At 51.1% G+C, this 13,360-nt stretch overlaps 4 protein-coding genes across 4 annotated transcripts; 2 read left to right on the top strand and 2 right to left on the bottom strand.

The window, feature by feature from the left end:
* Positions 1 to 4,379: 4,379 nt before the first annotated feature.
* J4E90_005765 (uncharacterized protein) lies at positions 4,380 to 5,980 on the bottom strand (the record flags this gene model as incomplete). The annotated part of the gene is given in 3 exon segments (XM_051435317.1): positions 4,380 to 4,542; positions 4,594 to 5,957; positions 5,975 to 5,980. The coding sequence occupies 3 exon segments, from the start codon at positions 5,978 to 5,980 to the stop codon at positions 4,380 to 4,382; spliced, it is 1,533 nt and encodes a 510-aa protein (XP_051291341.1).
* Positions 5,981 to 7,458: 1,478 nt separating this feature from the next.
* Positions 7,459 to 8,827, top strand: J4E90_005764 (uncharacterized protein; the record flags this gene model as incomplete). The annotated part of the gene is made up of 2 exons (XM_051435316.1): positions 7,459 to 7,466; positions 7,594 to 8,827. 2 exons carry the CDS (start codon positions 7,459 to 7,461, stop codon positions 8,825 to 8,827), a joined length of 1,242 nt encoding a protein of 413 aa, XP_051291340.1.
* Positions 8,828 to 9,874: 1,047 nt separating this feature from the next.
* J4E90_005763 (uncharacterized protein) lies at positions 9,875 to 11,581 on the top strand (the record flags this gene model as incomplete). Its single annotated transcript, XM_051435315.1, has 4 exons — positions 9,875 to 10,237; positions 10,285 to 10,752; positions 10,805 to 11,008; positions 11,063 to 11,581. 4 exons carry the CDS (start codon positions 9,875 to 9,877, stop codon positions 11,579 to 11,581), a joined length of 1,554 nt encoding a protein of 517 aa, XP_051291339.1.
* Positions 11,582 to 11,919: 338 nt separating this feature from the next.
* J4E90_005762 (uncharacterized protein) lies at positions 11,920 to 13,360 on the bottom strand (the record flags this gene model as incomplete). Its single annotated transcript, XM_051435314.1, has 3 exons — positions 11,920 to 12,548; positions 12,604 to 13,218; positions 13,273 to 13,360. The coding sequence occupies 3 exons, from the start codon at positions 13,358 to 13,360 to the stop codon at positions 11,920 to 11,922; spliced, it is 1,332 nt and encodes a 443-aa protein (XP_051291338.1).

Genomic DNA, 13,360 nt, shown 5'->3' with positions numbered 1-13,360 from the left:
TTTCACCTAACTCGAGATAGTACGGTTCCTCTTGCTGGTGCATTTCCTAGGAGCGATTAGTTATCGTAGCGAGCGATTTTTCGGAGAAAGAAAGCTACTTAAAGGAGGATATCGCGTATCAGTTTCGTGGATGATATAATCATCAGGGTTGTCGGTAATTGGACAGTCGTCACGATTCGGGCTAAAAAAGGAAATACCAAAGTCTGCAAGTATAGGCATCACAGGAGGTTCTTTAGCTCTCCAATTGTCAGCGTCGGCGCGGTTGAGCCTAGCACTCTTGGAGGAGCCCGCCTTTGACTTTCCCTTAGCTTCCTGAGTTGGTGGAGTGTGAACATCCAAAAGTACGTTTGGTAACTGCAAATCCAAATGGGTTATGGGTCTCCAGCCATTAACCGTAGTGCCATCGATGGTCCCTTCGCGCAGTACCAGACAAGCAGTCGCGAGCGCTTTGATGGTATACCAGACGAAACCCTCTGGTACGAATATGTCCTCGTCGATGGGTTTTCCGTCCTCCCAGTTCTTAGCATGAAATGTCATTGCCGCGTTCATGTCGCCACCCGAATGGTAATCTAGATACAATCTGTATCTTCTATGTTCCATCCATAGTCGGTGTGCGCGGCAACGGATAATATGGCGGCACATGGCTGGGTCCACGGCACGGCGTTCTTCAAGAAGCTGATGGATACGTATTTCTTGTGGCAATCGGTCCCGCCAGTTCTTGGGATCGCGCCATCGGCTTGGTGTGAAGGCTTTGGCTTCTTTGATCACCATTCTCTGATGTTGATGTTAGCTTGTCGCTTACAAAAGGGAACCGGTCGTGTCTGTGGCTAGGTACATACGTCACGAATGTTGTTTGCCGCATCGGCTTCAACCCATAAGCCAGCTGCGCCGTAGCTACCAAACCCTAATGTCTTGATACCATGCCAACGAGAGTCGTCGTTTGGTGAAGGCATGTGCGGCTCAGTGTCGAGCCAATTATTCTTCAAGAAACCAAATCTCTTTAACGCTTCCATATCAAGGAATGGTGGAGCTGGTTCGTCTGGTTCAGACCATGGCAGCCTTGGCCAGAAGTCATGTAGGTTAGACGAGACGTAAACAGGAGCAGCGGCGACAGGCCGAACATTCGCTCCGGCAGCAGGAGCAGGTGCAGGCATAGTTTGCGTAGTTTTTGCATGGTTTACATCTGCAGCCGTGAACGGATTCACTGGTATTGGGTTCGGATTTGGCAATCCAGGACTGGTCGCCTTCCAATTTCCACTCGCATTCTGGGTTTGAGTAGCATAGTAATTTTTGACGTTCCCATTCCCGGCCCATATAGTAGAGATTGTCCAAAGACGTTCCGCTAGTGGCTACTATAAGCAAGTGATCTTTGTCTGTACTTGGCAAGTCTACTCACGAGTCGTCCAAGTCCTGTTCTGATGAATGAATTCGTTGGCATCATATCTGAAGTAGTTATAAGAAGTCGCGTACGGTGGGGCCATTTCGCTTGCTGAGCACGAGAGCTGAATCGACACAAAAGATGATAGTTTTTGTTAGAGGTGCGCCATCCGTGAGTAGTTCGTCTTCCATTGCGCAAAACGCTGTTTTGATGAGGAGCGAATGGCCCATACTACAACAAAGACATAACTTCTTTGCCGCACAAAAGATATGTGCCGAAAACAGGAGCAAATGCGCCCAAACAATGGAGCTTCAGAGGTCGTGTTTCAAAGTATCTCGTAGACGAACTTTGGTGTGTGAACTACCATCGGTCAACGGTTCGAGCTGCCTGCTGTTCCTGATGACGGAAACTGGCATGATGAATGAAACATTCTCGATAAATCCAACTCGCCATCATTGATCTTGGGTGAAGACCTGGCCGAGATTTGAGCGATAGAAGCGCGGGGTTACTTCATCGTTATCCAATTGATGTCGTCAGTGCGCGACACCGCGGATGCGGAATTGCTTCTAGGCCCAATGCATTCGATATGAATGCGATGAATGTTAGCAGGTCACAATAAACTATAACGGTACCGCGATGCAAAAGGTAGACCTTTCGGTGTTCGCAAAGGGAGCGCACCGGGATGAGGCAGTGGTACGTGCGCGCTTACATCAGCAGGTCTGCCCGTAACAGGCAAATTCTGATCTGGCGTTGATCACGGATGACGCTCCTGATGTTCAAGGCGACAATATCATCGGGGACGGCCTCTCCACCATCCTCACCATTGCCTCAAGCGGTCGCATCATGACGGAGATACAAGAGACGTCTAAACTCTATGAGCGCTTTTGGAGAAGCTTTTCTTTACTTTGGGGTTATGCTCAACGTTAACAGCGATGCTGCAGTCAAAATCGAATCCAAGTTTCCCCATGTCGCGCTGCTGAGCTAACGGTGTATTACTGGCTACCGAGTGTTGCGGGCGTTCTGCAGGCATGGGGCGCAGTTGTTCTACTTCCACCTCTGCGCAAGTCCACACCCAGATTTAAATCAAATCAAGATCAGCTCATGCGTAACGACTGCAATTCCAGAAGATCTGTCCGGTCATGGCATTATCTGTTCTTCCTCAAAGCCCGATGGTGGTCGAACCGCCTAATAACCACTGTTCGCAGTGCGCAGCTTTCGATCTGGACGATGCACTTCGATTCAACCCTGGGGTACCAGTCCGAACCGTCTTGAAAATAACTCGATTGAAGCCAGAAACTTGTAGTCTCTGCAGATTCCTATCCGGCAGTATGGGTCAGGTGCCAGAAGGCGCGATGTGCAGCCTTAATGCAGTGCAATCTCACGTTGCAGTAACCCCTCTTCTCGAAAAGATCGAAGCACCCATACTTTGTATTGAACGGCGCGGGGAGTACAGTCTCTTCGATCTTCTCGGTATCCGCAGTTCCATCATCTTCGATCCGGATGGACCCATCAGTCAGAATCTGCGAGCAATCACGCCTTTGATTGATGACTACACGGAAGTCCGCGAGTGGATCGCCTCCTGCGTACAGAAGCATAAATGCCATATACCTCGCATATTGAGTGGATCGAAACACGACACCAAAGTACGCAATCTGAGAGTTATCGACTGCAGAAGTCGCTTGGTTGGAAAACTACCACAAAGCGGATCGTATGTGACATTGAGCTATGTGTGGGGCAAGCCGGATGATCAGCAAGCAGGCGTTGAACCATTGGAGCCTGACGTTTTATCGTCCAATTTACCTAAAACTATCGAGGATGCCATCAAAGTCACGCTCATGCTTGGGTATGACTACCTGTGGGTCGATATGTATTGTTTGGGGAAGTCTTCGGAAGACTTTCATCGACAGCTCAAACAGATGGATAAGATCTACGCAGGATCTGTCTTGACAATCATCGCAGCGGCCGGATCTGATGGTAATTACGGACTGCCAGGTGTTAGCCGGCGACGCAAAGTAAATCAACCTGTCCACATTGGGCATCGAACACTCGATTCCACTCCCATCTTCTGTAGCGACACCTTAGAGAGCACGACATGGAGTACAAGAGGTTGGACATATCAAGAGGGTTTGCTTCCGACTAGGCGCCTTGTCTTCACTGACACGCAACTGTACTTTGAATGCCAGGAAAGGTTTCGAATGGAAGGCTGGATGGCTCGCGAAGATATGTTCTGGCGCCGTGGCGAGGAGAGTACTGGATCTTGGCTCGACGCCTTTAACGAACCCGACCCAGGCCTCTTCCCAACCGTTCATGACCACGCTATGATCGTTCTCGACCGCATTGAAGCGTTCTCAAGGCGCTCGCTCACCTACGAGTTGACTTTCCCAGCTGGTCATGGGCCGGATGGGCCGGTACTGTAAGATGGGCGAGAGGGTTGAAGATGTTGTTCATGGTGAGACAACATCGAACTACGAGTAAAACCCCATGCGTGGTTAAGCTAGAGCTCCAATCTGGGAAGATCATCGATTGGAGCACCTACCAAGAAATATACAGTTCCAGCGTAGATTCCACCCAGATACCGAGCAGATATATCCACATCAGCGCCTACATTACTCGAATCATGCCGCTCCCGCTGCCACATTCGCATGTCTCTCGCACCTATTGTCTTGAGTCTGACCTGGGAAGCACCCGCACAGGGTCGGCACCAACATATGTGGATGTTATACCTACGGGAAAAGACTTCTCCAGCTTTCTTCTCGAGTCATACGTACTGCGATTGCCATGGTATCTCGAATATGGACATGAGCGAGAATGTCATGTCTTGGTAGTTCAGTGCCGAGGTTCGCATTGGGAACGAATTGGTACTGGGGTGACATCGGTCGTGTTCGAAACAGCACCTGTCAAGAAGAGGTGGACCGAAATCCGCCTTGGCTAATCGAGTCTACATGTCCGCTCACTAACTACTGCCAAACTCATCACCACCGCAGCCTCCTCATAGCAAGCTCTATTTCTTGTGGAATGTACTCATGCGATACTTTGTTTCACCTTCATATTGCGCGAGGTCTGCCAATGCCTGTTCGCCCTCTCTTACGATAGCTTGACGTATCCTCTCGGTCCGTGGCTTTAGGCTCACTTTGAACGGCTGCGGTCGCATATTTAAACCGTTGCTTGAAGATGTCAGTATCTCGCATGCTGGTCTCCTTCCACTGGAAACTTACGTGTAGTCAAATATGTCGACCGGGATAGGCTTGCCATTCCCATCTAGTGCTGGCTCGATCCTGAAGCCCCATACCAATCGCGCCACCGTCAGCCACGTGCCCTGCTCGGCAAGTGCCTGACCTGAGCACACTCGACGACCCCAACCAAATGTCATGTACCCTCTTTCGCCGGGGAAAGGTCGCGAATCAGGATGGTCCTTCAAGAAGCGGTTCGGGTTGAAACGGTCGGGTTCAGGAAAGTCACGCTCGTTATGGTGTATCGCCCAGACGTTGCCCTGTACCCATGCTGATTGCGGGATCAGATAACCGTTGTAGTAATCGTCCTGAACTGGAGCGTGCGGTTGTCCACCAATGATGGCTACTGATCGCCATCGGAACACTTCCTTTACAAATGCTCGCATATAAGGCAGGTTTGCATCGTCTTCGAACGAAGGGCTACGGTCCTCTCCGACAACGCGATCTAATTCTTCCCACGCGGCCTGCATAGTTTCTGGGAACGCTCGCATGGCGAGAACAGCGGTGATGAGCGTACTACTTGATGTGTCGGACCCCGCGCCGAACAAGTTACCAGTTAACGCCGAAATCTCCTTGTGATTGAGACCGTATTTCTCCTGCTCGCGAAACAACATCTTTGAATAGCAGTCTTCGTGTCCTGGCTTCTCGTTTGCTTCTCTGGCGAGCGAATAAAAGAAGTCATGGCCGCGGGATGACTTCTTCTTCGATCCCATGCCGTGCTTCCATGGCGCATATTCTGTAGGTACGCGAGCAAGAATCGGAAAGGTTTCCATCAGCATAGGGAATGTCTTGCCCGGTACGTTCAGATCAGCTGCTCGATGCATCAACGCGATGACCTCGGTGATGATTGGATCTTCGTGGCTCGCAACGCGTCTGCCAAAGCCGATGATAGAGACCACACTGGTCGCGTAGCGTTCAAAGTGTGCGACGTAATTTTCGGGGGTGCTCAGGAGGTCGAGGGCGACGACTTTGCTCTCATCATTTTGGAAGTCGCGGTACTTCTTCACCTGCTGGATGCCAACGCCCTGATGCGTCACCTTGCGTAGCATCCGGAACCGCTCCCGCTGCGCCTGCGTAGTAGTGATCAGGTTCACGAGGTTGTTTTGGCCAGATCCGAGTTCGGCAAAGACAAGCATGCGCGGGCGCGAGCAGTATATGCCAGCTCTTTTGTCGAGTAGTTCATTTGCGGTCCATGCATCGTTGATCCAAACGGTTGGGTTACGTCCGATCCAATACGTTATCAGCGGCGTGTTGTATTTCTTGGATAGCTCCTCGAAGAAAATCCAGGGCTTGTTGTCAGGCAGCTGGAACGTGTTGCCAACGATGGGGTATGGGAAGGGCCCTGGGGGCTATGCAACGTTAGTACCATCATCGGATATAGTGTGTCGCTCTTACCATCTTCGATCTCATGTACAGCATCCAAGCATAGTCTGCAAGTACACCTAGGACTGCAGTCAAGAAGACTGCCAAGGCGACATTGCCAGCGCCAAACTTGGAGATGCCATGCTGCAAATAATGTAGAGGCAAGGCCTCAAAGATTTGCTCTATCGCCATGCCTTCCGCTGTATTGATCGTGTGCACTGGAAAGGCTGCTCAGAAGAAGATTGCTCTAAGCAACAGTTGAGACCAAGGGATGCATTGCAGCTCGCACGACGCGCCTGTTATGAAGCGACCAATGAACAAACACATGAATCAGAGCTTGCTAATCAACAGGCATCGCCGCCAGCAGCATTGAAAGTAGCCATCCTCGGAGGGTTGCATGCGCGCAACGCCTAACCCCACATCGCGGGGGTGGGGCATAGACAGCCGGGTAAAGTTTGCAGCTTCGTGGGCATTTCACCCCCGAAGACATGCAAGTCTCTCGCACTGATGCACGGAAGGATGGGCCAGCATCTGTGGGCATGGTGCCGGATGCGCACGTGAGGCGGCAGGCAAGGAGCTTGCGGCAGGTGTTGTGCCGAACCCCGGACGCGACGCGACGCGATGCTTAGCTACGCAGTAGCGCCGAACGCACCTGGGCATCATCGACGTCTCTGAACATGTCGACACCAAAATCACGATGCGCTTCATCGCAATGTACTTTGTCTGGTACCTACTATTGCACTTTCCATCACAACTCGAGCACTGAGAGCACCATGATCACCTAGCACCCTATGCTCTCCTCTTCCAACTCGACTGCGCCGTACACGATGCGCGCGCACATCCGCGTAGAAAGCCATGACGAACATAACGCCCTCGAAATCCCGACTGTATATGGTCAACCAAGAATCGGATGTAGTGACCGGAAGGGTCTCCTCCTTTGTGGACCAGGGAAGCAGTACCGCTCTATGCCATCCGTTTGATAGGGAAAATTGGACACCCGTCTACAAAAAAGATAGAAGGAAACAACCTAGGATGCCTACGTTGCATTACGATCTTGCTAACACTTGTTTCAACACTAATGTAGGCTGCAGGGCGCCTGTTCAGCTCCTTTGTTGAATGGGGTGGTGCCACAGATAGCCCTTCCTATCGTCAGCCAGGACCATGGTAGCCACCGCTCGCATTACTCGTACCGCCATTCATCTCGAACCCACACATAAAATCTGCAACATTCTATTTTCACCCCGAGCATCTCCAGCCACATATCATCATCGAACATGGACGAGGACAGCTTTACGCCCGAGGACAGGGCTATCATGGATCACACCGACATTGATGTGTTCATGTCGGACTACAGATCACCGCCAGTTGGGCGAAGTCTGGAAGACCTACCTAGTGAGCTCATCGGCATGATCGCTGAGAATCTCGACAAAGAATCTCTGAGCATACTACAAGCGCTCGGCAGTCGGACTATATTACAGGCCATCGATCATGCTCTTGTAAGTACCTTTTCCCCTTACCCAAAGCTCGATCTTTCCCTAGCTTGTACTCTATCTCACTCCAAGGTGCTCGTTAATGAGTCGCTAATCACCCTACTTAGACCGAAGCGAAGTTTTCCAGCCGAAGATGTCAAACCACTATCACGAGCGTCGAACGTCTCGAGGCCCTGTCCCGTTTACGGTTTTCCAACCGTATTCGCGCACTCGAGATATACTCTGAGTTGGAATGTCGGTTACCGAAGAGCTTGCGATACGGTCCAAGCTTGGACACAACGAAATCGCCTTGCATTGGAACCACGCTCAGCGAATCTGACGTGCGAAACTTGTTCAGTGCTATCTTTCGGCGTCTACCGAATCTGAAGAGTATCACGCTTCGCGCACCTCCCAAGCTGGAAGGGATGGCTGACAAATTGTGCTACCCCGTGATTTCAACATCCAATCCTTTGGCAATGGGTATTATGGGGTTCCGTCCCGAATTGTCGAGACCCTATCCACCAAAACACACCCATATCATGCATGCGCTTCCCATATACAGAGTCATGCATGCTCTGGTAGACACCATACGACTTGCGCCACAGCAGCTTGAAGAGTTCAGGGTTGTAGGGTTCGGGTTGAAGTGGCAGACTTGGCTACTGGGGACTCCAAAGTCGCTCTTCGAGGCGATTTCACCTGCCTTACGTGGCTTAACGTCATTGAACCTGGAACTCGACATGGCCACCTTGAAGACTGATGCATACATGTTAGCCCTCGTCAAGCTTATCAATACCAATGCAAATCTCCAAGCATTGGCTTTGTCTGTTGGCGATCAGGGTATCGATAAGTATCAGAATCGCAATGAGAGTTGGGCTCCTCTGCTCCAGCTACTGGGCGGCAGTCCTCCATTCCGCCTACGTTCGCTCCATATCAACGGACTCGTTACGAGCACTACTGCACCTACACTCGCGAGGATCATCAACGTACACTCCTCCACGATCCACCGCATTGTCCTCAAAAACACGAACTTCCATTACCCAAATACCATTCGCGCTTTCTTCACGGCTTGCGCCAATTCGGCCGTAAGCTACTACGAGACCGAGAACTTCTACTTTCATGAGAGGACTATGATAGTAGGCAGGTATCTTGCTGATGATATTTTGGAGTACGACAATGCAGAACTGCATGAAGATGTCAACAACAACCACTGTGACTCTGATGCATCCTGCCACGATTGGGTAAAAGTGAATTGGGACAGTTTTGAGAAGGAGGATAAATGGAAGTTGGTCTTCGAAAATGAGCAAGGGCAGAAGCGGCGTAGCTACATGTACGATAACTTCATGAACGTGGTGGAGATGGTCAAGGAGGGCACTCTGAGAGACTCCTAAGTCAGTCTAGCCTAGAGACTACGTTGTCTTAGACACTGTTTGCTGCTTCAGATTCAATGCTACGTAGGTGGCATGCCCGTAGAGTTGCAAGGTTCTATCTGGAAAGTGCCCCACCACCTTCGCAGTCAACTTTCCCCGCCTCTCAACCATCAACTTCATTTTCTGTCCACATCAGCGGATCGCAACACTTGCTTTGAATACTATGATCCTTCAGGCGGGCATGAGTCTCTCCACTTCCCGATTCCGAAGTGGAGGGCATGAAGTTTATTGACTCGCTATGCACAGCTGTGAAAGTTAGTACATGCAGATCTTTACTGTACTTCACGATCATGGCCAATGTCACACGGCGTTATCGCTCCGACCGCACGGTAGTACCGTACAGCCTGTGAACTCCCCTGAGTTTCCCTGATTGTAAATTCGATGTTGATTTTCTGAGGTCGCATGTTTCTAGGTAGGTTAAGGTGGCGACCTTCATAAAGTTTCGAAGCGACAGCCTAGCCATGTGCTATTCCAAACAGATGGCGGGTAGCAAGACAAGCACTAAAACGGCAGAAACTGCCGGGCGTTTTGTCACTCTTCTTACGTAGCTACCGGGCATCGTGACGATGGGTCTCATACGCCACGCGGAAACGGGATGTACCAGCCTTAATACCTGAGATATTGTACATGGTACAACGCCACCTCCGCACTCCACACTTTAGACTGCCTGTGGATTCCGGGGTAGGGGCAAGCTAAGCATTTCCAGGCACTATCGGCATATATTGGGACAAGAATGCAGGTGGGACCACATTCACAAAGATCTGCATGCCAGTCTGGATGAAAGGGATGCCCTGTTATGAGGCAGAAGGATCGCTGGTGCCAGCCTCTCTAGTTGAAAGTTTATCGCTTCTTGAAGCTAACCCTACTTCGCAACATCGAGCAAAACCTCGCCGCATCTCTTGAAATTCTTCATCACCATCTTTGGAGAGGGAATCCACCAAAATGCCCGATCTAACAAGCAGTCTGCTTTCCAATTGGAAATGCCTCGCGGCTTGTACCCTCGTTTCCATGTCGCCATTCCAGTACGGCATCGACTTTGGTGCTATCGGCGGTTTACAAGCCATGCGCGGCTTTCTCGAAGTCTTTGGCCATCCTGATCCCATGACGCCTATAGGTTACAATATCTCCCCCGAGCGTCAGCAACTCATCTCGTCTTTGATGACACTGGGGGCTTTTATCAGCTCAATGTTCGCCGGTGTCTTCGCGAAGAAGCTGGGGAGGCGCCAATGTCTCTGGATGGCCAGTGCGCTTTGCTGCGTTGCGAACATTGTCATGATGACTACGACCAACATTGCGGGATTGTATTCTGGACGACTCTTAATTGGGATTGCAAATGGGTGGTATATGACCTTTTCGCAGCTTTACATCCAGGTTCGTGTTACCTTTCATTCGTCGGTACATTACTGACATACAAGTAGGAATCAGCACCGGCTCGATACCGCGGTCTCATGATATCCGTTTTCCAGATCTGGACTTCAGTCGGTACGCTCATTGGCACGGTAATCGACAACGCAACACACGACATGAATGGTCGGAACTCGTATATCATCCCACTTGGCATGATCTTCATCGTCCCGGTTCTCATGTCGATTGGCCTGTTCTTCATTCCTGAATCGCCACGTTGGCTTATTCTAGTCGAAAAGCCAGCGCAAGCCGAGAAGGCGCTCCTGTGGATGCGTCCGCACCCCGAAAGCGTGCCCGGCGAAGTAGCAGAGATCCAAGCAGCCATCGATGCGGAGAAGGCTGTGAAGTCGAGCGCGAACTTCCTGGACATTTGGAAAGATCCTGTTGATCGTAGGCGCACGCTGCTGGCTATCGCTGCGGTATCGACTCAGGCTGCGTCGGGTGCCATGTTTGTGATTGCATACGGAACGTACTTCTTCCAGGTCAGTGCATCGCTCCCGTCGTCGAAAGTATGCCAGGCTAACATTGAGAAAGATGGCGAATGTCGGTAGCCCCTTCATGAACTCCTGCATCTTGACCGCCGTCGGTGTCGTCGTAGTCATGATCAACAGCAGTGTCATCTCGAAGATCGGTCGCCGCCGCGTTTTCCTCATGACTGGTCTTTCTATCTGTGGTGTCACGCAACTTATCATCGCGGCTGTCTATCACGTCAACCCTGGCACGACTAGCACTGGAAAGGTACGTTTATGTTTCTTTCGTGGAGTATGCGAGACTCTTACTGACATATTCAAGGCTATTGTCGGTCTCTCGGTCATTTACATCGTCGGTTACAACGGTATGATCGCTGCTTACGCCTGGCTTTCTGGTGGAGAAATCCCATCGCAGCGCCTGCGTTCATACACGTTTGGTATTGCATCGGCAGTCGCTTTCGCAGGTGCTTGGCTCACTACCTTCACTGCACCATACTTCATCAACCCTGACTCTCTCAACTGGGGCCCTGAATATGGTAAGATATCCACACCCATCGCTCTCTACCCCAACAGCATACTAACGCCATATGTAGGCTGGATCTGGGGACCATCTTGCTTCATCACAGCAGCATGGGTGTACTTCTACCTGCCCGAGATCAAGAACCGCACTCTCGAAGAGATTGACGAAATGTTTGAAGCTAGGCTTCCGGCGCGCAAGTTCAGAAAGTACGTCTGTACTGGCCGTGTTGCGGCTGGTGTTGACGACAAGATCGAAAGGCGCGATAGCGACAAGGATGAAGTTGTGCATCACGAGGTTGTCGGTACCGAGAAGAGTGGCTGAGCTATGACTTGAAGCAACGAGTGTATCTTTTTGTGGAAGAAGACCTCGCTTGACGCCTCTGGCTCGCACATACAGTTAAGCTTTGCTCTTAGGACCAATCGATTTTCTCACTCCTTTGACCACGCGGTACTTCTGCTTCGCCTTCATTGCTGATGTGTCTCGGTGTTATTACCGAACTGACGGAATGCTGAACGTGACTTACGTGCCTATGACCCCTGCACCTTTTTCGAGACATCGTGCAAGACTGATACCGTTTGCCACACGTACATCATGAAGCAGTTTCAATAAACTTTAAAACCTTGTTGGTCTTATCCTTATGAGGTTTCCGCTCGGTATATCTACGCAGCAACAGCACTAGCCTTCTTGATCGACTCATCCCCCAGTTGCTCCGCATGCTTCTCAGCATCATGTTGGAATACCCAATCCTCTCTCGGGAACTGAATCAACGTGGGGTCCTTCTTCACCTTCTCCCAATCCGTCTTGTGCCACATGTCCCTCGTCGTCTCACCCGTTTTCTGCACAGCCTTGACGCGATCGTAACGTATATCCTGGTACGCTCGTAACGCGCCTCGTACGTTATCCTTTCCAGCTTTTCGTAGCAACACGGCGAGTGTAACACCATCTTCGAGTGCTTGCGTCGCACCTTGCGCACTTGTTGGAAGGAAGGGATGCGCTGCGTCGCCTAGCAAGCATATCCGGCCATGACCTGGCGCGGAGCCATACCCTGAAACCCAGTTGGGCAACGGGTCCCGGTAGACAAGTTTCCAATCAACGAGTTTCTCTTCCGGTGTCTTAGAAACAATCTTCCAGCACATTGGATCCCAGCCCTCCAACACAGTCTTGACGTCTTTGAGGTAGCCAGGGAAGGACCAGGATTCGTCGATGTCGTGGTCGTCACGGTGGGTAAGCACCCAGCAGCAGTCAGTGCCGTTCTTGATAGTGCTGAAGAGAAAGTGTACGTCTGGGCCTATGAAGTTGTTAGCATGCGATTAGTCTCAACGGCGGGGTGGATGAAGGCTTACCGATCCATCCATTAAAGGTATCGCCATTCTCGCAGAACTGCTTTGTCTCCGGGTCTGCGATCATGTCCTCGTTGGTGAACCAAGCTCGCCATACGGCGTAGCCACTGCTCTTTGGCTTGTCTTCGTAACCCAACACCAGTGTTCTCGCCTTACTTCGAACACCGTCACTCGCAACCACGAGGTCGCCAGCAACGCGCGTGCCATCTTCTAGCACGATGCCCGCCTCCTTATCATCCTCCCAGTATTTCTCCACTCGTTGTCCCAAATTGATCTCGACGCCAATCTCCTTGGCATAGTTGAACACAATCTCGTGTAGTTCACCGCGGTGCCCGTTGAAGTTCGGCGCCTTCTCGTCGCGTGGTGGTGTCTTCTGGTTTATGACAATCTCGCCAGTATCCCATTTGTGGATGTTGAAGCCGTATTCGGTGAGATCGATCGAGATCTTGCGCATGTCGCGTGCGACGCGTCCATCACTCCAACGCGCGAAGATGCGCCCAGCATTGGGACCGAAGGTTATTATGTCGCCGAGGATCTTGAGCGAGGGGAATGATTCGTAAATGACGGGAGTGTGACCGTGGCGGATGCATTCTATGGCTGCTGTGAGGCCGCCGAAACCTGGTGATGCGTGTTAGAACGGAGCTGTGGCATGGACTCTTGTGAAGGACGTACCTGCGCCGATAATGATGACTTTGATGCCAGTCTGTGGTTTTGCGCCATTGGTGACTGGACCGTTCTCGTTCGTCTCTAGAGAAGACAT

This window comes from Alternaria incomplexa (genome assembly GCF_024043165.1).
Source record: "Alternaria incomplexa strain BMP 0042 chromosome Unknown scaffold_7, whole genome shotgun sequence".
Taxonomy (NCBI): Eukaryota; Fungi; Ascomycota; class Dothideomycetes; order Pleosporales; family Pleosporaceae; genus Alternaria; species Alternaria incomplexa.
The sequence above is the reverse complement of the archived record's forward strand: the minus strand, read 5'-3'. Positions and strand labels throughout refer to the sequence as shown.